The 23607-nt window shown below is 41.8% G+C and overlaps 2 protein-coding genes across 7 annotated transcripts in view; one reads left to right on the top strand and one right to left on the bottom strand.

Annotated features, from left to right (window-relative positions):
* LOC103615159 (RCC1 and BTB domain-containing protein 2) overlaps nt 1-23607 on the bottom strand; it is a 468828-nt gene that overhangs the window by 394342 nt on the left and 50879 nt on the right. The gene's annotated exons all lie outside the window — the stretch shown is intronic.
* On the top strand, nt 31-21384 carry LOC103615163 (histone-lysine N-methyltransferase SETDB2). Its single transcript, XM_008633181.2, has 14 exons — nt 31-290; nt 1264-1323; nt 3687-3809; nt 5241-5306; nt 5869-5968; nt 6595-7161; nt 8661-8780; nt 9775-9944; nt 10875-11097; nt 13065-13149; nt 14781-14874; nt 15548-15879; nt 16689-16777; nt 19162-21384. The coding sequence occupies exons 1-14, from the start codon at nt 275-277 to the stop codon at nt 19277-19279; spliced, it is 2163 nt and encodes a 720-aa protein (XP_008631403.2). The 5' UTR covers nt 31-274; the 3' UTR covers nt 19280-21384.

The raw sequence follows: 23607 nt of genomic DNA on the forward strand, positions 1-23607 counted from the left end.
GCAGTGCGAGTGCAGCGTTGGAGGAGGAGGAGGAGGAGGAGGAAGAGGAGGAGGGAAGAAGCAGCAGAAGAAGAAGCTGGCGGTGCCGGTATGAGGTCCCGAGGGGTGTGGGAGTGACCTGGGGCTGGACTCCCGACCGCAGCACGCCCCATGCCAGCCTCCCAGCCCGACGCGGGCCCTGCGGCCGTGCCGGAGCGCAGCGAGACCCCGACCTGAGCTAGGCTCGGCGCCACCCCAGTGCGGATGACAGCTCTCCGAGCAGCATCCCCGGAGGATGGAAGAGAAAAAAAGTAAGACTTTAAAAAAAATTGTATATAAGTGTATATATATGTGTGTGTACATATATATATGTTTTCAGCAGCCATTAGTCTTGTAAGAAACATTTCTAGGAGTCAACTGTCTTAGCCTGTTTTCGCGTTCAACTAAACGAAGTATCCAGAATGAATTGAGGGGTTTGGGGTTGGTTTGTTTTTTCAGTCGTAGCATAGAAAAGATGAAGTAGCTAACATAAATAAGGCATGTTTTACGTTCTCTGTGTCACTGTAGGCTGCCCACGGAGGTGGTGTAGTCACCATCCCTGGAGGTGTTTAAGGAAAGACTGGATGTTGCACTCAGTGCCATGGTCTAGTTGACATGCTGGAGTTTGGTTGGACTGGAGGATCTCAGAGGTCTTTCCCAACCTATTTGATTCTGTGATTCATGGAGATAAAAATTTGGAATCTTCAGTGTGGTTGAAGAGTGCTGCCTTACTTCTTCTTAGTATTCTTGCAGTGAAGGGTATCTTGCATTTGTCAAGAAACAGATTCAGTAATTTATTTACTTTTTTAAAGCGTTCTCTTTTTTTTCCCTAAATAAATCAATTTAGTTGTAGTACTGCTGTACTGAGCACATCAATTTAGGGAAAAAAAAAAGAAAACTTTGCGTTAATGGGCAGGGGGGTTCTGTAGGCTCAGCTAAATGTGCTGGAAAGTTTGGGTCATCTTGTGACACCTTCCTGCTTGAAGGACAGTAAGAAATGACCTAAGTAAAAAAATTTCCTCACATAGCTTGTTTAATTTGAGTTCCTCAACTAGATCTTGACAAGGCGTGGGATGACTGTTTGAACAGGGAATTACTATTTCAACACAACATATTCTCACACAGTGCTCCTCCTGATACCCACTGTATTATTTACTTGTATAAATTTTGAAAAGCTGAGTAGCTACAATTATTGTAATTTCTCACCCAGTCTCTTACTTACTTGTCCATTCTTCACCTTTGCAGTGCTGTGTGACTTCTTTGAAGAGGAGAACCTTACCAGTTCCAGGGAGGAGAGCACTGAAGGTAGTATAATTTGAATTTTTGGAGGGAAAGAGGAAAGGAGTGTGTATTTGGAACTGCTTCTGATACGAAAATTTTAACTGGAGGACAATAGTTTTGCCTTTTGTGGTGTAAGGTTTGTCAGCAGCACTACAGGAAACACACACACAAGTTGTTTTTCTGGTAGCTGGAGTAAGTAGACCTGACCTTGGCAGCTTGTATCTTGCTCCAGTATCACTACCCTGCACAATGCTGGGAAGAAAGAGATATGTGGCCACAAGGATTCTATAAAGCCAGATGCCAGCTGATTCATCAGCTGGAGAGATGGCTCTGAATGCTGACAAGGTAGATGTATCCGATGTCTGCTCCTTCACTGTCCTTCTGGCTGTGGTTGGTGATAGCAGCATTAGCACTGGAGAGCTTAGTGGTGTGGACATCTGTCTTTTTTGAAATGAAAATTATACTATGCAGTTCAAATGCAATCTCTGCTTCTCCATGCAAAGCAAAGCTTTTGCTGCTGGAGTTTCGGGGCACTCCAGCATGAGAATTGGGGAAGAACTTCCAAGATGAGTGAGCACTGCACACAGCAGTGTATGTTTTATTTCCCTATGGTCTACACATTATTACAGCTGAGGACCCAGAAACAAAAAACTGTTGTCACCCGTCCTCTGTAGTAATCCATCCACCAGTGCTATCCAGATTTAGTAAATGTATGGAAATATCCGAGAACAGGTAATGAATAAGGACAGCAGTTTTAATCTGCAGTGGAGAAACTTGTTACTAGGATTTCTAAATGCATATTTTTAATTGAATGTATTTTTTTCAATTTTATTTTAAACACAAATATTAAATATACTTTTTTTTGTTTTAAATTTGTAATGCTGTCAAGCACAGCAAAAGGGTGGGAATAGCACAGGGCAGGTGGTGTCCCTTGGACCAGTAGTGTAAGTTTCTGAAAATTGTTGTGACTTCTTTTGTAATTGGACTTTAACCTTTCTGCATGTCTAAAAAAATTTCTGTGAATATAAGAGATCATTAAATTTTGTTGATATTTAGTGCCAAATCAGCTGTTTCACAAGATGAAGTACTTTTATCATTGCCTGTTGATATTAAGTATGATGCCTTTAGCTGCTGGTGACATGAGCAGCAGGGGTTGTGGTGACAAAAGATTGTTACTTCTTTCACTGCTGTCATGATGCTTTTGAGAGTAACCACACTGCCATAGCATCACTGGGCTTCTGGTGCCCTGGGCAATAGAAGTCATTTTCTACTAAGTCAAAAAATGAAGGAATATTTTTTTATGAACCTTACAAGAATGCAGTATTTCTTGACTGCTGGGAAGGTGTCACCCAAGCACATTTGCCAACAGAGATTTGCTTTCTGATAGTGGAATGTAAACCTAGTGTGGTGACAGTGGACTCCACCTCTAGGAGTGGAGTAGAAAACCAGACTTGCTTATGCTTTTGTCCTTGGTCATTGAAGAAGAGCAACATTAACTGAGAAAGAGCAAATTCCTTCTTCTGGCATCATCACTTGACACACTGAAATGACGTCTTCGGGTTCCTCCCACGTGTCGGGTATCGCCCCATGCATCGGGAATCCCCGCCCATCCTGTGACCACTCCTCCTGGTCCTCCACTCCCGCACTGAAACATAGTTCTTTTTCACAGTCCTTGACAAAGACGCACAGCTAATGTTTTAACCAGAGCCTTCATGAATGGGCTTAGCACCTCAAAGGAAGAGGAGAAGTTCTAAACCAGTAGCTTAAAAAACATTTCTTTAAACCAAATGTTCTTATGGAGAAAGGAGGCATGATATATGGGGGGTGTTAATTATTTCAACTGATACCCCTGGTTGAACAAAATTTATCAAACTGATTTTATCTGAAAATATGTTGAATTGTTTTTCCTCTACAAAACATACCAAAAATAATGATGGGACAGGACAGTCAGCCTATGCAGCTAAGAGAGGTTACAGCTGTAAAAAAAAAATCCCAATGTCTTTTGTCAAGTAAAATATTCAGTGCATTCAGTTAAAAATATTCTCCTGCGTCACTTTTGGGAGTTTCAGTGATTAATTTTTAGTGGGATTCATTTGCTGGTGTTTGAAGAAGGGCTTCCACAGCTCCCTCTGCGACCTACTTGAACAGTTGCATGAGGGAGCATTGTGCACCACTGGAAGCCACTCCAGTTCATCACTTAACTTCTGTTTCACTCTCTTGATTTGATTTAGGAGTAGGCTCCTGGAGGTTTGATGCATCCTGCTGTTCTGGTTATTTTTTTCAGAAGTGCCTCCAAATGAAATGAGTGGGAATCTTTGAATAGTCCACTAGGAGTTAGGCATGTTTTTAGACTTCTCAGGGGCTATAAATGGAAATTTGCATTTCAGGTGATGTGAAGACGTTTTGGACACAATTGGGAGGTAGAAGAGTGGATGTCATATTTGAGCAGGTGCAAAATGTGCTGTTGTTGCTGAAGGAAAAGATCAAGAATGGAACTGCCACAAACCAAGGTTTGAAATCCTTGTAGTGGTTAAACTGGACTGCAGAGTAGCTGTGGCCTGCTTTGTGTAGGTCTGTGTAATATCTGCCATAATTCAGATATCTCTGAATTTTAATTACTTAGCTGTTGGTGGTTTTAAGCACTTTAAAAAAAAGGTCTATTTTTTTAGAAAAAGAAAAGTGATTTCAGGTGCATGTAGCTATTTTCTTGTTTTGCCTGTATACTTTTTCAAGCATGGCTCTTAAGCACACAGAACTGAAATACTCATTTTTGAGAAGTAATGAAATACGTGCAGTGCCTTGTGTTTCATTTATCATCAGAATTATTAGCCTTTCAAGCTATCTCAGTGAATTGAGTGGTTTTGGGGTGGGATAATAATAATCCCAGTATTATTTTGTGTCAGAGACACCGTTATAACTTGAAACAATAGTAGAAAAATGTGACACTAATGCATTTCAAATTGTTCTTGATTTTCATGGAAATAAGCTTCCTCTATCTACATCAAAATACATTAAAATTGTAATTCTGATAAGCTTGGGGCAGTACACAGATTTCCTTTTAGTGGTTTATTTAATTGAGTAAAATTGCTTCTTTCTGTTAAGTCACCCATATAAATGTAATCTATGGATCCTATTGGGGTTTTTTTTTTTGTTTAAGAAAATGTACAGTGGTGTAAGATGCTTCTAAACTAATATAGCCACACACACTGCATTATATATAACACTTCCTCTAAACTAAGCAGTGCAATTTTTTGTGTTCTTGAGCTCCCACATCTTGACTGTTATGACAAAATACTAAAGCAGTGCAGAGATAAAAGTTGAACTTGAATCCCCACATGATGCAATGAATCTGTGATAAAGTTCAATTTGAATTTTTCTGTGCTTTCTTTTGTAAAGGTTTCAAGCTAAAACATTAACATGGATTTTGCTGGGAGTTTTCTGCCAGCTTGTAATATTTATTGCATAGGGTAAGAGGTTGAGACAGAATGGGTCTTTTGCGTTCTTGCTATCTGAAGGCCATTTCCACCAATTTAGAAGTAGCATTAATTTGGTCTGCCAAGATCCAGCCCTTCTTAGCCTGAAGATGACTGGTCTGATGACAAAGATAGAAGCTTACACTAAATTGTCTTTATGTATATTACTGCCACTGTAGGCCACCAGTTTATGTGTGTTTGGAAACATTCCAGCATCTTTCCAAAAGCTGACGGATATTCAGTGCCAATTCACAACTCCTACTGTGAGCTGTAATAATTTAGTAATTCCTACATGTGTCTGCTAAGGTCTGTGGTGCAACATGTTTCTAGTAGTATCAGTCTTTCCATGCTCTAGATGAGCACAGTGAGGAGAATCGAGTGTCTCTGGAGGATTTAACACCTTGTTTTACCTATTATCATTACTGAAATTAAACTTAGTATCTGTTTTGGTTTGGTTTTTTTGCATAGAATGCTGGCAGGCTTGGGCACTGGTGAATGAAGCTAATCTAGGTGATCTCTTAACCCTGGCAAATGGTATGTGCACCTCCATTGTGTTTGTTTGGTATGCAGATTTAATTTGTCTTGTTTTACTCACCAGAAGCTCAATTCCCTTCTTTGAAGTCAGTAAAGTAGATCTGAGAAGGCCATTAGCATTACAGTGAGGAAAACCTAATTATTAGTTTCCTCAAGTACTGAACTGTGAACTCTTACCTGGGTTTGTATTTTTATGGTTTGTGTGTATGTGTATAATGCTTGTACCACAGGAAGAGAGTTTGAGCTAGTAAGCCCTTATGAACCTGAGCTGTCTCTGAGCAGTTATCCTGTGCGTGGCTCCACTAGCTGTAATAGCTTGGCATCCTTTTATTTCTGATAGCAAAGGGAAATCTGTAAATGTGTTTCTTGTGCTGTTCTTTCTGATCACTTTGAAAGCTGCATTTTCAGTAGGGCACTTGCTAACAAGCTTTTTGTTAGCTGTAGTTCTTGGCAATGCATTGTTTGTAATGTGTTCTGTTAATTATCTCTTTAGTAAAGTAAATTCAATCATAAACTGAAATGTGGATTGATGAAGTTTTTGCTCACATTCAATTTTTTTCAGTAAGTGATGAGTTGAATGGGGATGGTGCACAGGAAACCGAACCCAAACTGCAGCCTCTTTCAGATGACAGTGCTGCAGACACTAAAGAAAGTTCTGACAGGTCAGTGCCTTCATTTCAGTTCCTTATTTGACATATACTTTACTGCAGTTGAGAGAGTTCTCAAATTTGTATTTCTAAAGTCAATGTTTTAAACCCAGTTTGAATCCTGCCAGTTTTCAAAGTGAAAATGTTTTTAACTTGGCCTCTGTGGAACACCTGAGGTTTTGGGTAGACTTGTCTAATTTCCCACATGAGAATGTTGCAGAATAGGGCATTAGGTTGTGAATAAAGGTTCATGAGTGTTATCAGGGTTAGGATTTAAGCATCAGTTCTCAGGCTTTCCTTACTGTGCAGACCATCAGGTGTGTAACTTAGTCTCTCTGTGTTTAGTGTTTAGCCTCAGGTACTGGTTTGAAAGATGGGGGTAAATATGTCATTCCTTTTGTTTTACATTTTCTTGCTGTGTTTTAGCATGTAAGTTCTGGGAAGAAGCTTTTTTTTTTAATGCAACTGAATATGTCTTTATATGTTGTTAGGACAGTTACACCATGTGAAACCCTGGGGCTTCTAGCCATGGCCTGTTTCTTTTCTGTGCTAAAAATATTGAACTACTAAAAAACCGAAACTTCACTGGTTGTCTAAAATGCTGCACTTCTGTCTTTTTTTTCCTCCTTTACTCCAAATAGCAAAAAAGAGGACATGGAAAGAACATGCCCAGGGAGCGAAGAAGTATCTAGCAAAATCCAAGGTTTACCTTTAAACGTGCATTATCAGAACCACAAGTGCTCTAGTGCATGTCTTGCCAACAGAGCAGCAGGCTCCTACAAGGGTGAAAATCCTTTGAAGATCCCAATCCTGTTTGACTTTCAAAGGCGCCATGCAAAAGCAGACTGCCTTTCAAAATCACTGGATGTGAATTACAAAGCTCCTTGCGGTCGGAGCCTGAGAAGCTTTCGAGATGTGCGAAATTACTTGTTTGAAACAGAGTGCAATTTTTTATTTCTTGATCACTTTTCCTTCAACACATATGTACTGTTGGGCAGGAACACCATGACTCCCGAACCCCTCGTGTTTGAGTTCGATATTAGCAACGGAGCCGAGTCTGTGCCCGTCTCCTTCTGTAACACTCTCGACCATGCAAGGTTACCTTATTTCAAGTATCGGAAGTCATCGTGGCCACGTGGATATTATCTCAACAATTTCTCCAGCCTGTTTGTTGATTCCTGTGACTGCACAGATGGCTGCATCGATAGGTAGGTAGAAGGATCTCATCTCAGGCCAGTGACGCATGATGCCTCAACAGCAGGGTGGTGGTGTGTGAAGGTGCAGTACCAAACAGTGCCAAACAGGACCAGCACTACTGGAATATCTTGTGCCATGCTTTGTGTTGACTGACACCATTGTGTCTTTCTCTTCTCCAGAACTTGGGTGCTCCTACTGGTCCACCCTCTGTTGTAGGGAAGGAAGCAATCAACAGGTGGATTATTGTGTTCCTTTTCCTTTCTTCCCAAATTGGCAGTGCTTCTCCTCCAGGTGGAGCTGACAAGCAGATATCTTGGCTTTGGAAAAAGAGTAGGGAAGGGGCAGAGGCAGGTTTGTTTTCACGACAGGCAGGGAAGGATCCTGCATGACAATTTCTGTTGCAGCTCCTACTGTAGAATGGCATCTATAGGTGGGGTGGGACAGCCTCAAGGGATCAGATCATTTGGAACTTAGAAGGTTACTGAGGGCAAACAAAGAAACATCCCCGTTCCCAACCTCTACATGTTGTCCTTCTCCTTGTCTAAACAGAAACTACAAAACTCTGTGGTAACAGAATACATTTGTGGTCTGAGCAGTTCCAGTAGTCTTGCTCATTGTCGTCTTTTTCTAAATCCCGGTAGCTCTGAGCTACAGACACTCTGTCTGAACCTGCCACAATTATCATATGCAAGTTTGGTGGTATTTTTGTCTACTTTCTTGAGGGGTGTTTGTCTGATCTCTGTCTATAGGTGTTACTTGGTGTTGCATCCATTTTGTATTATTGACAGCTAGGGGAGTTGCACATGCTGCTGTGCAACGTAGTTGCTCATGACCCAACAAAAGCTTGAAATTGCAGCTTGGTATAATGAAGCTTCAGTAATTTTAGTAATTTCATTTCAGCTGAGTGGTGGGAAACAGCAAGCACACAGTGTGCCACCTCTTTGCACTGAAGTCCCACAAGAATTGAGATGCTTTTGATGTGCAGTTTTGGGGTTTAGGATTTGCAGGGTTGCTGTGACTCTTTGGAGTTGTCATGACATACGATGGTGAAGACAAGCACTATTGCTTGAGTTCTCCACACTGTAAATTTCTTTACTTCCTGGGGGCTAAGGAGGGAGGAAGATAACCAAGTAGTGGCAAACAGGCTGGGATGCTGTGCCAGAGGAGGTGATTTTTATTCAATCGATCCATTTGACAGTGTCCTGCTTATAATAAGTTTCTGTTGTATGTCAGCTGTTTGCATCTGCCATTTAAGGAGCTTGGCAGAAGAATGGGGTTGGGTGGAGAGAACATGGTTGTTGTAAAGCACATGTAACCAATCAAGAGACTAAGAAAAAAGGTAGGGTAAGACTGAAACAGCCCTGTGGAGTAAAAGGAGCAGGGAGGGGGAATACGGGTGTATATGTGGAAGTGCGTGTGTGTTTAGTCAAGTACATTTCAAATTACTTAGATTTATGATTGATTTATGCTGCTTCAAATAGATTCTGAGATGTTTTACTCTTACTTTTAGGTCAAAATGTGCATGCCTACAGCTAACGGCAAGAGGCTGTAGTAAAACTTCTCTGTCTCCAGGTGGTAAAAGATGCCGTGGATACCGGTACAAAAGACTGGAGGGACCTGTTCCTAGTGGGTAAGAAAGACTACGGGAGTAAAATAAGAGCATACAAATAAAATAGCAGTTAATAGTTCAGTCTAAGTGCCAGAGGATTAAAATATCCAGAGTTTTTGGATTAATGAAACCTCCCATTTTTGTCACAATTTTAGTGACAGATCAGGATAATAAAAAATTAATGTGACTTGAGTAATAGGAGGAAAAGAAAAGCTTTTGTATTGCAGATCCTACAATTTTCTAAGCTAAGATCAAGCTCCAAGAAAAGTGTCAAGAGTGACCAGAGTCCTAAAGATGCACCAGGAGGCTGCTGTTGGCAGACTTGGTTATGGGTGATTCTTCCCAGAATCTTCAAAACCATCCAATGCTTCAAGTGTTTGCCTTTTCTCTTACTCACCTCCTGTGGATTAGTAGGTGGCCTCGAGAAGGTGTCAGTTACTTCAGGTGTCTAGGAGAGGAATTGTGCAAGGTAGCTTTCTGCAATAGCCGAGGGCTTGAATCTACAGGCTTAAGGACACCCTCTCAGTCCTCTGTGTGATGTTAGTTTATGGCTGACATGCAGAATTAAAGTTGTCAGAGAACCCAGAAACAGATGCCAAAAAAAAGCACAATTATGAGTTCTTTTGGAAATGCTTCATTAAATCCTGAAATTCATAACAGCTGCGGTGAAGTCCAGGCATAGGTTGTCTTTTCTAAAATCTTTCAGTACAGAATTAGGTGCTTCATAGGGATTTCTGTTTCTGTGTGATTTACTCCTATAAAACAAAAATACAACATTTGTTTTTCTTGTATACTTATACCAACATTTGGCAGACAGACTCTTAAAATTTATGCATCAGCAATCAAGAAAGTCACAAGCTTCAGAGCATTGCTGCACAACCAGCAATGTTTTAGCCAGAGTCTTTATATTTGAGTCCACTGCCTTGTTGATACTTAGAAGGGGAATTAATAACAGGAACTTCATGATGATAATGCATCCTTTTATATTGTGTTTTGTTTTTCTTCCTCTTGACAGGATTTATGAGTGCAGTGTGTTGTGCAGGTGTGACAAACTGATGTGTCAGAACAGAGTTGTACAGCACGGCATTCAAGTCAGGCTGCAAGTGTTTAACACGGAGAAGAAGGGCTGGGGCGTCCGCTGCCTGGATGACATTGACAGGGGGACATTTGTTTGTACTTACTCAGGTAGCAGGAGGTGACCTGTGAAGACATGTAGCATAATTCTCCATCTCCTGTGGTGTGTGCCCTGGATTTTTTTTGAGAATGGGGAAGTATGGGGTTGGAAGAGAAGTGTAATCTTAACTTGCAATATGATCAAACGGACAGAAGAATTTTGAAGAGCTCTGCTCTGAGATGGTGACAAACAATCAAAACAATATGGGACAAAACCTATCTCAGACTGTTGGTTTTTTTCCCTCACAAATCTGTGCCTCCTATGCTAGGGCTAATTTTCCTTCAGTAAAAATCATAAAACTGTAGGATGGTTTGGGTTGGAAGGACCTTGAAGAACATCTAGTTGCATCCCCACCAGAGGCAGGGACACCTTTCACTACACCAGGTGGCTCAGGACCCCACCCAACCTGACCTTGAACACTTCCAGGGATGGGGCATCCACAGCTTCTCTGGGCAACCTGTGCCAGTGCCTCCCACCTTCACAGTGAAGAAGTTCTTACTAATATCTAATCTAGACGTACTCTCAGTTTAAAGCCTTATCACTACATGCCCTTATCTGATTCAGTTTGCATGTCAGCCTATATCGACATCCTAGAATTACAGACAGCATCCATATTTTGCTTTCCCAAGTAATGCTCTTGTATTTGTTAATATAAGTTTGACCTGTGATAGTGAATGTGACTCAGCAAACAAGCATTTAAAAAAAAAAAACAAAACAAGAAAACTTGTCTTTTTCGTATCACTACATGCCCTTGTCTGATTCAGTTTACATGTCAGCCTATATCGACATCCTAGAATTACAGACAGCATCCATATTTTGCTTTCCCAAGTAATGCTCTTGTATTTGTTAATATAAGTTTGACCTGTGATAGTGAATGTGACTCAGCAAACAAGCATTTAAAAAAAAAAAACAAAACAAGAAAACTTGTCTTTTTCTTTCAGGTAGATTAATGAGCAGAGCTGAAGTATTGAGAGATGCTGAGCAAGAGCTGAAAGAGAAAGGTGCGGTGAATGACAGAGGTCATGACTTTTCTTCCAAAAAAAGAAAACTTGACCCTGATAGTTCAGACTCAGTGATCGAACTGGTGCAGACGGATGAAAATGACATTCCTGAGAATGAGGAATCTTTATCTAAGACTGTGGTTAATGAAAATAAATCAACTCTGTAAGTTTAGCAAAATAAGCTTAAGCATAGCAAAACTAATATTCTGCTATTCTAGAACTCTATTGTATAACTTAGAGTATGTCCTCATATGAAGGTGGTGGTTTTTTTCTTTCTGAACTTCTTTTTTAATTCCTGATTATTTCTTCTAGTAGGACAGAGTTTTTCCTCTATATTAATTTTACTTATGTGTACCACTTGTCATTTTCTAGAAATTCAGTTCATCTCTTGGGTGTACTTGATCTGTTTAGGACTAACGGTAATGCTAATTTGAAAGAATTAATAAAATATACTTAAGATAAATTATTTAAAGATACTCGATGACACTGAAGGGTTTGATAACATATTAGCCACCAACTGTTCTGCCCTTTGCTCCCAGTGTCTAAATCTTTTCTTATTTGTAACATAACCTTTCCTGCCAGAAACCTTAACCTCTCCCGTTAAGAGTCTGACAACACTGCACTTTTGCAGTGAATATGTTTTCATTGTACACTCAGGGTCTCAGAGCCCATCAGAATTCCTCCAGTAAATTCAAATAACTGCATGCATGTGTCAATAGCATGCTCTAGTCTTTTCACATGGAAGCTGGGAGCATGTTTTCTTAAACTTTATTACTTTCTCTGCCGCACTTCTTTGTAAACACTTTCTTTGTACTACTCATAAATGATTGCAAATTCTAAGTCTTTCCATAGTAGAAGGTTATTGTGGATCTTTGAGAAGCAACATGAAATTGCAAATGGAAACTTTTAAAAATATCTGCTACTGTATTCTCATTTGCATTTCAGTATCTTGGAAATTTAGTGAATTCATAATTTTGTAATTTCATAATTATAAGCAATCAGCTAAGTTTTACTTCTGCTAAGTGCTGTTACTAAAAATTGCAGGGAAGGACAGTTTCTAAGTTGCCTTTAGTGCACTGCTATGTTAAATCCCACTAATTTCTTTTCCTGAGAATAAAAATGTTTTCACGTGGGCTATGTAAAAAATAATTCAGAAAAAAAGACTTTGTTATTCTGCCCCTTAAAAAATGACAGTCCAGCTGAACTGAGAAACCTCTGAGAGGACATCAGTGTGCTAAGCTTGACATGTCATTCCCCCAAACAGGTTGCCTTTAGAAGCATATAGTCGTATAATAATGTCACATCTTCTCGTGGCCTCTGTGCACTCTGAGTTTACAAAGGGGTTTAAAGCCTTAAAGAGTAGCATTTCTTGCCATTATCAGTAGCCCAAAAAAGTGCCATAATGGAGACTTTTGTGGCAGGAAAACACACATAAATGTTTTACATTGAAAATTTTCTTGAATAAGAGCCGTTACATATTGCTAGACATTGTACAGATATTAACATTCATTTTGAAACCGGTATTTTCTGCTGTGCTCTGAATGTAGTCCAGATTAATGTGCTGTTAGAGTTTTTAAATGTTTACACCAGATAACTGCTTCCCATCCTTCCTCAACCCTCTCCTGATGTGAGTGACTGAGGTTCTTTTGTGGGAGAGCATTCTCTAAATCTGTCATACATTGTCCTCCCCCTCTGTCCCCTTCGCTATCCCTTGTCCCCACAACATCTTTGCTTTCCTAGTTAAAAGCTGTACTGTCAAAACTGTTGACAGTAGTAGCAGGAAAAGGCAAAACTCTGTTGGTGCTATATTTTGAGATAATCTGATATAATAACAATAAAGCTATTTGTTCTCAGCAGGGCAATTGGAAAAGGATGTAAAAGCAGCTGCTGATCTCTCAAGAAAGTTCGAACAACTGCTTTCTTACAAATACTATAGAGAACCCAGCCTAGGTTCTCAGTTCTTAAAAGCAAAATATTCGGAGAACGTGGGGTGAGACCAGACTGCAGGCTCTGCTGTAGTTCCTTCTAGAGAAGAGACTGGAACTAGAGACTGTTAGAGGAATGTCTGTTGTGAGAGTTACTTGTGGGTCTGTTTGTCTTTTATAATTTCCTTTTGACCTTTCTGTACAGGGTTCATCCAAAGAACTCAAGTAATGCAGCTGTGAGAAGGCCTGGAACTAGAACACTTGTTTTTCGCAATCACCAGCTAAAAATGGTAATAAGTGGCTTTAATAGATTCATTTTTTACTGTGCTGAGTATGTATGTTAATTTTGACATTTTCATCTTGCATGTTTAGATAGTTCTAATGACCTTTCTTCATGAGATTGTGTCACACCGTGAGCTAGGCTGCCATGCTGGAACCTGCACCCCATCCCTTCTCCATTATCAATCCTTCAACATGTTCCCCCAGACCAGCACTATCTACTCTCACAGCCTTTCCTTCTCCACCTGTGCCGGTTTGGGCAAATTTGGAAATAATTCTCTGAGAGAAGACAGGTTACAACCATCCCTCCCCCACCAGGTTCAGGAAGAAAAGAATTTTCCTCGAAGGAAAGTGAAAGAGATAAAAACGATTTATTTAACAAACACACAGAAAAGGATAATAATGCTAAATAATGAAACCTCTCGCTCTGCTGAGAGAAAACCTGGGAAAATTTCAGAGTCCTTCTGTAGGTAGCCTCTCTCCTCCTCCTCGGAGCTGGGTTGGGGTGGGGCCCCCTCCTCCAGGGCCTCCACCTTGGTGGGAAAAGTCCCGATGTGTTCTGATGTTGAAACAGTCCAAAAAAAGAAGAAGGGAAAAAAAAAGGAAGTCCCAGGAAAACAAAAGTTCAACTCTCCATCTCTCTCTCTGGAGAAAAAGTAGCTGAGAACTGGCTGAGAAAGCAAGCCGAGTGCTTCCCTGTGCTCTTGCTCTCGCCGCTGCTGAACGCAGAGAGGAGTCTCTATCTCTGTGTCCTTGAAAACAAACTGCTTTGAAGAATTTTGCTGGGTTTTTTCTCTCCCCCCTCTCAGGCTCAGTTTAAAGGCATAGAAAGGCACAAAATTAATTTCTGGGCATAGGGCAGCGATATGGGATACAACATCATAAAGTCACCCCAAGACACCACCCTTGCAAGGACCTCAAGAGCAAGTAATTATTCTCCTCCTGCACCCCTTGTAACTAAGTACAGGGTTAGGGGGTCAGAGTGATAATATTTTTGTGATGTGCTCCCAAAGAATGGCATAGCAGGGAGAGAAGAAAATCTCAGGATGTCTATGCAGTTTTCTCATACAGTGGCAGAGTTGGGAGGGCTGATCTGAGTGTGACTCCTGACCTTTCATGAGTGTGACATGTTGTCACGTTGACACGTGCAAAGGAGGAAAACTGGTGTGAACTTATGCTGTAGGTTTTACTGGATTCATTGCCTGTAAGAAATGCGTATGGGATTTTCATGCTAACATTATGCAGTGCTGTCCATTCCAGAACTCCCATAACTAATTGCCTTTTTGTGACAGGAGAGGAGAAATTCTGCCACATCCAGTCATTTCATTGAAACTGTGTAAAAAGCATGTTTGGGATTTGGCTGGGCAACTTACAATTCTGGTGAAATTGTTGGGACTTAAGCACTTATTTACATGTCTTATTGACTGGGGGGCTCTTTCCTGGTTATTTTGAAGGATAATTTGAAATTAAGATAAATGTTACATTGCAGTAAATGTATTAACTTTTCCAATTCAGCCACAGCTATACATTACAGTAGATTGGAAAATTCAGCCTTGGAGTTCTAAAAGCCACTTGCTGTGCCCTGTTGGCCCAGAGTTGCATACAGCAAAATCACATCACAGCCTTTTCATTTGATACACAGGTGCACAGTGCCAGCTCAGATGAAGATGATAGTTCTCAGATTCATCAGTCAAGCAAAACAAAACTAACCAGTGGAACAAAGAAAGGAAAAGAAAGTAGGTTTGCAGAGCTCTACATACTGCATGCTTTGTACAGTTGTGTCCCACCAGGTGATAGAATTCAGTGTAGACAGTTTGGGCAGGCCTGTTCTTAGAGTAGAACAATGTTGTCAGTAGATGTTGGGACATGTTGAACTGTCCCAACAGCAGCTTCTCAAATACAGTGCAGTTGTGGGAAAGCCAGTCTTGCAGATCTTGCTGTGTCACACCCAGTACCTGTTCCAGCCAACAAAAATTGAACAGGATATAATGCTCAGGTGGGGGGACCTCAAGCTGGAGAGGGGCAGTGTGAAACTGATGCTATTTGCACATGCATCTTTCTTCTGTCTTAATTACAGTTTGTGACTCTCTTGGGAGTTAAGGTGGAGAATGATAAAAAAGGCTACATGGAAGAAGTCAGTCTGGAGTGGGATTTGAGAAGAGTGAGACACTAGGTCACTCACAGACACCTTGAGCAAGTGCTTAAGGCACCAAAGCAGGAAACAGTCATTTGTGGGAGGATTGATGAGAGTCATGGAAAAGTTGTGTTACAGACTTGTAGATAGCAAGGAAGCTGCTTAGATTTTGGAGGATGTGGGAAAGAGGGGGTGGGTAAGAGTTCAGGGCCAAACAAGGGTAAGGCTCTGGCCTTAAACTGGTGCTGAGAAATAATATACATGTCCATTGACAGAATCCACCCAGCAGCAGAAGGAAGAACATCTGATGGAAATTGGACAGACTGGCTCTGCTGATGTGGACAGTGCAGGATGCAAAAGAAAGAGTCTGTCACTGCAGGGCATTGATTGTGGCAAGTCAGGTGTGCTGAATGACATGTGTATTGTGAGGCCATCTAACAATGCACCCCTAAAAGCTGACTGCAAAAAAGAAAATAGCAGGCAGTCAAAACAAGATGCACTTTGTGAGGAGGCTGATGGTGATGGGATGCTTCCCAAGAATGCTAATGAAGAAAATATTTACGTACTGGATGCCACAAAAGAAGGAAATGTGGGTCGTTTTCTAAATGTAAGTACTAAGTTGCATGGGTTCTCTTTGTTGTGTCTGCAAATACATCATTTACTTATTTAAGCTTAAACTAGAAAGCTTTTGCACATAAACAGTATGTGTGGTAGGTGCATGACAAGAGAGGCACATGTGGTGCTCCCTGCAATCACAGGTGACAGGACAGTAGGTTGGGTCACACCAGCTGTTTGTGCCTCCATAAGCTGATACGTGCTATGTACCAGCTGCAGTTTTTGGCACCATTGGCTTCCTGAGAAACATACTCCCCAGTAATGAGTGACAACTTTTTCCTGATGGCCTTTCTTGGGGGTTCAGAGAGCAAATAGCACATTTTGTTGAGCTGCATGCCTTCTCCCAGCCTTGTTTATTTTGTTCCCCAGCCATTGCAAATTCTAGTTTGTGCTGGTTTAGGACAGGTGTTGTGTTATTGTACAAACCTTCCCTACTGTTCAATCATAGGTTCAGAAAGTGGTGTGTCATACTGTGTACATGTCTGCTAAATAAGTCTCTCAGTTTTGACTTGCCAAGAAATAAATAGCAATGAATTGCCAAGTACCTCCAGCTAAGACAAATGATTCATAGACACATCTACATCACATCCTGTACTTGGTCAGCACAAAATCGTTTAATCCATTGCTTGCTCCCTAGCACTGCTGCCCTGGCAATGGCATTGGGTAATAAACATTCTGTGTGGGCTGGAGAAGGGAAGGAGGAAACTACCTTTAGCAGTGACAGATAGTGACACAAAATAGTTTTTTCAGCCAACGATGTGGTGTTGGACTGTTTCTAATTCAGATTTTTCCATTTTACAGCACAGCTGCTGCCCAAATCTCTTTGCACAAAGTGTGTTTGTAGAAACTCACAACAGAAGTTTTCCATGGGTGGCATTCTTCACAAACAGGTGAATTTCTGGAATTTTAATGTTGTTCATTCAAGGCACTAGGGGACAAAAGCAGTGCTTAGTTATTAGGACATAATTACACTGAGGGGTGGGGCAGATGCTTAGATTATGAAAGCACAAAACTACCTTCTTATTGGTGACTTCTTATTGTGCACTGAAGACAGAAGAAATAGAACTTGTTGATTATCACTAATGAGTTTTTCTTCAGTTTTGCACTGAAATGTAAAGTAGGGAAACTTAATTTTGATGTGTCCACTTCACTGATATCTTCTTCAGTGGAGAAATAGGTTTAACTCAGCATGGTCATTTGGAAAGCCACGATTCACTCATCCCACTGTTGTGTCTCAAGGAATGGCCACCAGATCTGGGTCCCATAGGGCAGGATTGAACCCCACAGGATATTAAGGTTGAGACACTTTGTGGGCCAAACAAGCTGGCTTCAGTCCTTGTCCTCACAGCTATCAAGACAAGCAAGTGGTCTGGCATGTCATGGGGATGTGACAATAGGATACTGAGAGGTGAAAATTGTCGCTGTTGTACCGAGAAAGGCGAAAAACGACATGAATCCAGTTTCAGGATAAGTGGCCAAAACGGCTATATTTAATTATATAAATCAGCTTATATAGCTTTGTTTACAAGGATGGCGTGACACCATTGGTCCCTTGATCAACCACCTTCTAGAATGATTGGTGGAGGCTTTACAACACCCATTCAAAATATTTTCTTCAATATACCATAACAGCTTGGAAAACAAGTTCACAGCTGTGCAATAAAGTCTTGGTTTACAAAAATCTCAAACCGTTTCTCAGCTAGCTTGCATGAGAAGGAAAAACTTCACAAGATGCTACAGCAGCTGGAAAATTCCTCTGCTCCTAGCTTTTTAGTATCCACAGAAAATTTGTTCTGAAAGTAAAAGATGCAGGTATTTCCTTAGTGTCTAAGAGAAAGGGAGGTACAGAGAGCTGGTACCAGTGAGACACAAGATGGCAGCAGCTAAACCCAGAAGAGGAAAGATTAATTTTATTAATTAAGTTAGCTGATGTGCATGCCAGCAGTAGTACTAGGTGAGAATACAACAGAGAGGAGAGGCTTTGTTCTGACAAACCAGTTCCAGGGAACACTGGTCTTTTGTGGAGCCTTGCAGCTCTGCTCCATGCTGACACAGATATTGTGGATTGCACTGGGAGGTTTCCAAGACAATGTTTTGAAATATGTCAAAAAAAGGTTTTGTTTTAGCTAGAGTCTTTCTTGCTCAGGTACTCAGTAAAGAAGTGTAGTGGGACTGAGGCCAGTAGTGAGAGGTAATAGAGACCAGCAAAGACACTCAGGGAAGAAGACTGTTGAAGGAGAGTTCCCCTCACTGGCTCTCCGTTTTCTGGGCATCACCCTTTTACAACTTTTCTAAATTAAGGACGTCATCTGAAACATTGAGCTTAATTGTGTTCCTTCCATGAACTTGCCCAGTCACCTTTTTATTTGGTTTACATGTCTGGCCTCTAAAACATCTCAAGTCAGCAAGTCCCAGGCTGCAATTTTGTGCTGTATGAAAAGTCCTCATTATTTGTTGTCTGTCTGCTGCCTGGGAATTCACTGGATGTCCCCTATATCCAGGGAGAAACATCAGAGAATTACTCTCTTCATTACAATACTCATATTTTACATTTTCCATCAGTTGTCCATCAGCATCTTAGTCTCAGGTATTTAGTTTGGCATTCATTTTGGACAATGAATTTCCTACCTTAGACATTTCTTCTATTGTACTGTCAGAGCAGCTGGTTCATGAGGAGTGTGTGTTTAATTCTGAGTCTTGGGCTTTGTGCACATAGTGCAATTGCATTAAAATGTAGCTTGTCAGACCAAAGATGACAGTCTTCAACCACTTATCTAGAGATCTGTTCAAACTTCAGTGATGCACTGTACATAGGAAAAATAACAAAACCATGTTGCTCGTTTAGATGTATCACTTACATGGTTTTCCTTTCTTTTTTTTTTCTTTTTTTTTTTTTGTTTTGTTTTGTTTTTTGTTTTGGGGGTTGGTTTGTTTGTTTGGGGGTTTTTTTGTTTGTTTTTGTTTGGGTTTTGGTTTTTTGTTTGGTGGGGTTTTTTTGTTTGTTTGATTTTTGTTTCTCAGAATTTCCCTCTAAGTTAGAGCACATTGTTTAGACTCCAGTCCTTTTTGCAATCTCCATAGCTTTGTTAGGCAAAGCAGCACCAGTGTGCCAGAGACTTCTTGTATCCCTTGTTTCTCTCCCAACAAGCTGCCTGTGTGATGCTCCCTGCCCCTTACAATTTTTGGGTTTGAATGTGTGTTGTTGGTGACAAATTGTAAGCACAGTACTGTTTCACTTAGTTCAAACAAATTAACCGAGTGTTTTATTTCTTAGACATGTGAAAGCTGGAACCGAACTCACATGGGATTATGGTTATGAAGCTGGAAGCATGCCAGAGACAGAGATTTCCTGTCAGTGCGGAGTTCAGAAGTGCAGGAAAAAAACCTTATAGGCAAAGCTTTCCTACTGTCAACACATCTTGTACCTGGGGATTTATATGATGGAAGGGATGACTACTCAGTGAACAGCCCTCATTTCCGTGGTGCTAACTGCATTCAGCTAAAATGCCTTTCACCTGATGTTTTTCTGAATTTACATTTAAACGTCACTTTTGTAGTTTGCAGAATTAGAACTGTTTGTCCTAAGAACAGGCATCAAACTTTTCCTAGATAATTTATGTTCTCCTGGTCTTCCTCCTCCCTGCTTCTAATCTGCAAGTAAAGTTCACAGTGCACTGGAAGAATTCCTCCTCCGTGCTATCTGCAGCAGAGACACAACTGATGAGAGCAGCAGGTCCTTGGTGCTTTCTGTGCTCCTCCACAGGTCTGAGTTAGCAAAACTCAGGTTTCTGAAAATCATTATGAATGCAAGGCTGCCTGTGTGAGCACTAGGAGTTGTTAAAATACACCTAAGCCTGATGGATCTGGTGGGACAGATAGTCCTGAACAGAGATGGAATAAGACAGAACAGTTCTGCAGAGCTGTGTTTGTGCTACAAAGTGGGCTGGACAAGTCCTGCTGCAGCAGGAGAAAAATGACTGGATTTTGTTGGATTGCACCCCTCTCCACGTTTGTGACACACAGAGAAATCCAATGTATTTCATCTCAGTGCTGTATTGTATAGTGTGGGACAGGTGGGCCACAGAATTCCTTACCACAGTTTGTTGGTAAGAGAGAAACAAGCTACATTAGGAGACACAGAGTGCAGATGCAGGAGGTGGCTCTGAAATGGAGCAAGGGATGGGTGTGTGGCTTTTGAATGTGTTGTAGCATTGGGCAAGCAAGGAGGTGTTGCAGATGAGCAATTTAGATGCTTGAAGAACCACTGCCAAAGGTTTAAAAAAAACTGATTTTATTAAAAACGTTGTAAAAGTAAGACTTAACATAGTTTGATAGCAAAGTTCACTCTGTTACTGCAGAGGATATAGCAATGATTTAAAGTTATCAATACAAAATCTAGTGCACTGTAATACAAAGCTATGTGTGACATCAGTCTTACCAGAGATCTGCAGTTGGTCAGGGGTTTCTCAGCCTCAAGGAGTAACATTGAGAGGTATCCCAGCTCACAGGGACATCACTGCCATACAGCCAGCTGATTAGCATGAAAGCTCAAAAAAAAGGCTCATTCAGGCTGTCATTTATGGAATAAAGTGGTTGGCTTGAAGTCAGATTACCTTTGTTGGAGAAGGTAAACATGAGAGTCTTGTACCTGCACTTTTTCTTTTTTCCTTGATAAATGAGTCTTGGAAGGACCACCTGCTATTCATGTGTTAATTGCATGATTGGTATCCCAGATTCCAAGCCCATTTGCCTCAGTGCTCACCATGTCACCCTCTTCCTGGGCGGGTTTTCAGAGAAATGGTTGGAACAAATGAAGGTCTTGGCCTGGTTATGTCCAAGCCTATACTGCAGAATGAAGGAGAAGCAGGAACCAGTTCTCAGCCCTGAGGCCAGGAGGCAATGGACATCTTATGCCCACATGGCTTAGGGTTCTCTTTTAATTGGATTGTATCTGTGCTGTGTAACTGTGGACAAACATGGTATCTGTGGCCCTAAGTGGTTTTTTTTAGTTTGTTTTGGATGCTTCAAGCTTAAAATTCATGGGGTCGTGCTGCAACACAGGATGCTCTTGAATTTCTCAAGTCTCAGCATGCATGCGGAGTTTCAGTGTGTTAAAAGTGGACCTTTAAGAGAGATAACAGACCTGTGAACCATTCTGCTTACAATGAAACCTCAGCTCTTCTCTGCCATAGTTTGACATACCCGGCAAGCAAACATCTCGTCGGCTTTGGTCCCAGTCATCGCACTCTGGGTTTGCGTGGGCTTTCACCACCCGTCTTCAGGGATAAATGTAGAAGAGTGGAGTTACCCCAGTGTTGGTGCAGTACCTCTTCAGAGGGTCAGAGCCACCCACTCTTGCCCTCATCAGCCACTCTGTCATTGCAGCCCCTGTGTTAGCTGAAGACAGCGCTCAGCTCAGTTCCTTTTCGCTTCATTTAAGATCTGTCTCCACTCAGAGGAAATATGCCTTGGGATAAACATCTTTCAGTGTTAACCAGAGACATGCCAAAGTGTGTGACAAACCCATGGGTAACCCAGGAGTGGTATTAGCCTTTTAAACAAGTGAAAATGCAGAAAACATCTGTGTCTATGCTTGACTTGAATGTGGAAAAGAAGATGGGAATGTTGTTAAAGCATTGGGGGGGAGAAGGTACATTTTACTGCTGTTGATTATATTTTCCAGATCAGTGGTAGGAATTAATGATACTGGGCTGATGAGGAAAAGCCCTGTTTCTTGATGCAGGAAAACAGACCTAATGTTTCAGAAGATGCAGCACTTACTTGCTCCATGTGGTCTGCACATATGGGAGAGCCTGCTGTGAGCATAGATGTCACAGAAGCTGTGTGTATGAAACAGGGATTTTTGGCTAGTTAGGTTTATCACGTCTGTCTCCAGGCTGGTGCTCCTTCATTCTCCTCCTCCAGGCCAGAGATCATAACCTATCCATGAGCAAAATCACCTTACAAGGTGTGATTTCTGCCTGCTTCTGCAGCATTACTAGAACAGGTTCTGCTGAGGGTGTCCTGCAAGTATCCTCTGCAGGTAATAGCCACAGGAGTGCTCCCCTGAGCTTGCTCTCTGCTCTGCTGTCTGTTCCTCTGCTTGTAACAGCTCGCAGATGGGGATGTTTCTGAGCACAGCCCCTCGTGTCGCCTGTGCTTTAGCAGAGCAGTTTGTAAAAGCACTGAGCACAAGCACTGATGGAAAAACAGGTGAAGATATTCCAAGTGAAGTACTCAAAAGCACCTGTGGAATGACACATTTGGGATTTCTCGTCAGGCTGTTGGGGGTATCAAAAAAGAAGAGGGCTTGATGGGAATTAGTTGCATTGAGATATGAACCACAGTTCTTACAGTGAGCAGGACAGTGAGCAAGACGATCCCAATGGAGGGACAGTAGGGATGTGAGGATGTATAAGGGCCTCATGGAAATTAATATTAGTACCTAAGATAAGCATACAAATGCAAAGGCAGCTGAAGATCACTTACGGTACAGGTATAAAAGAAACTGGACTGGAGCATATTAATGGATTTTTTTTTTTTTTGACAAAAAATCGCTGAGCACCAATTTCCAGCTCTATGTATTTCAGCAGAACTATATGGCTCAGTAGCACAGCACTTGGAGGAAGAGATCACAAAGGTTTTGGACTTGATTTTCATCCGCAGTGAATGTTTTCCTGTGTTGAAGAACAGATTTATGTTTGGTGCATAAGATTTATGCACCTGTGGATGCATGAAACATGTTGACTCATTTGAGTATCATCTAGGTAATAGATCTGGGAATTGGAATTGTATAGCAGCATTTGGCTAATAGACATAGTCTAATTCCAAGCCTGGACACAGGGATCTTAGCTCTGATATGCTGCATCTGGGCAGGTGCAAAGGGATTTTGGAAACCAGCTGGACTGATGCCAGCAGTGCTGAAAAGCCAAAGCTGATCTAGCTGGTAAAGGGAGCTGATCTTAAAAACTCCATGTTGTGTTTGGCGTGGCCTCCTGATGAGCTAGAACATGCCTGTTAATGTGGCTGGTGAGCTTGCTGGGGGAGGTTCAACAAGACCAAGTGCTGGGTCCTGCACTTGGGTCACAACCCCTGCAGCGCTACAGGCTCGAGGAAGAGTGGCTGCAAAGTGACCCAGCAGAAGAGGACCTGGGGGTGCTGGTCAACAGCAGCTGAACGTGAGCCAGAGTGTGCCCAGGTGGCCGAGAAGGCCAATGGCATCCTGGCCTGTATCAGCAATAGAGTGGACAGCAGGAGCAGGGCAGTGATTGTGCCCCTGTACTTGGCACTGCTGAGCCCACACCTCAAATCCTGGGTTCAGTTTTTGGGCCCCTCACTACAAGAAGGACATTGAGGGGCTGGAGCGAGTCCAGAGATGAGCAGCAGAGCTGGTGAAAGATCAGGAGCACAAGTTCTGTGCGGAGCAGCTGAGGGAGCTGGGGATGTTTAGTCTGGAGAAAAGGAGGCTCATGAGTGACCTTACGGCTCTGTACAACTGCCTGAAAGGAGGGTGTAGCCAGGGCGGGGTCGGCATCTTCTTCCTGGCAACAACTGACAGGAAACTGCACCAGGGGAGGTTTAGCTTGGACAGTAGTTCTGTGATTCTGTGAAAAGTGAACACGGGGCTAGGGAGGGATGCGGGATATCGCCTTTTCCATGGAGAAAGCCCTCGGGAAATGGCTGCCCGACGGTATCCCCGGCGGTGCCTGGCACGGGAATC

The sequence above is a fragment of the Corvus brachyrhynchos genome, unplaced genomic scaffold (genome assembly GCF_000691975.1).
Source record: "Corvus brachyrhynchos isolate BGI_N302 unplaced genomic scaffold, ASM69197v1 scaffold202, whole genome shotgun sequence".
NCBI lineage: Eukaryota > Metazoa > Chordata > Aves > Passeriformes > Corvidae > Corvus > Corvus brachyrhynchos.

What these genes read in the sequence shown, in the direction of transcription:
- LOC103615163 (XM_008633181.2), top strand. An exon ending in GAGGGACCTGTTCCTAGTGG is followed by an intron (nt 8,781 to 9,774) that starts GTAAGAAAGACT and finishes TCCTCTTGACAG; the next exon opens with GATTTATGAGTGCAGTGTGT. An exon ending in AATGAAAATAAATCAACTCT is followed by an intron (nt 11,098 to 13,064) that starts GTAAGTTTAGCA and finishes CTTTCTGTACAG; the next exon opens with GGTTCATCCAAAGAACTCAA.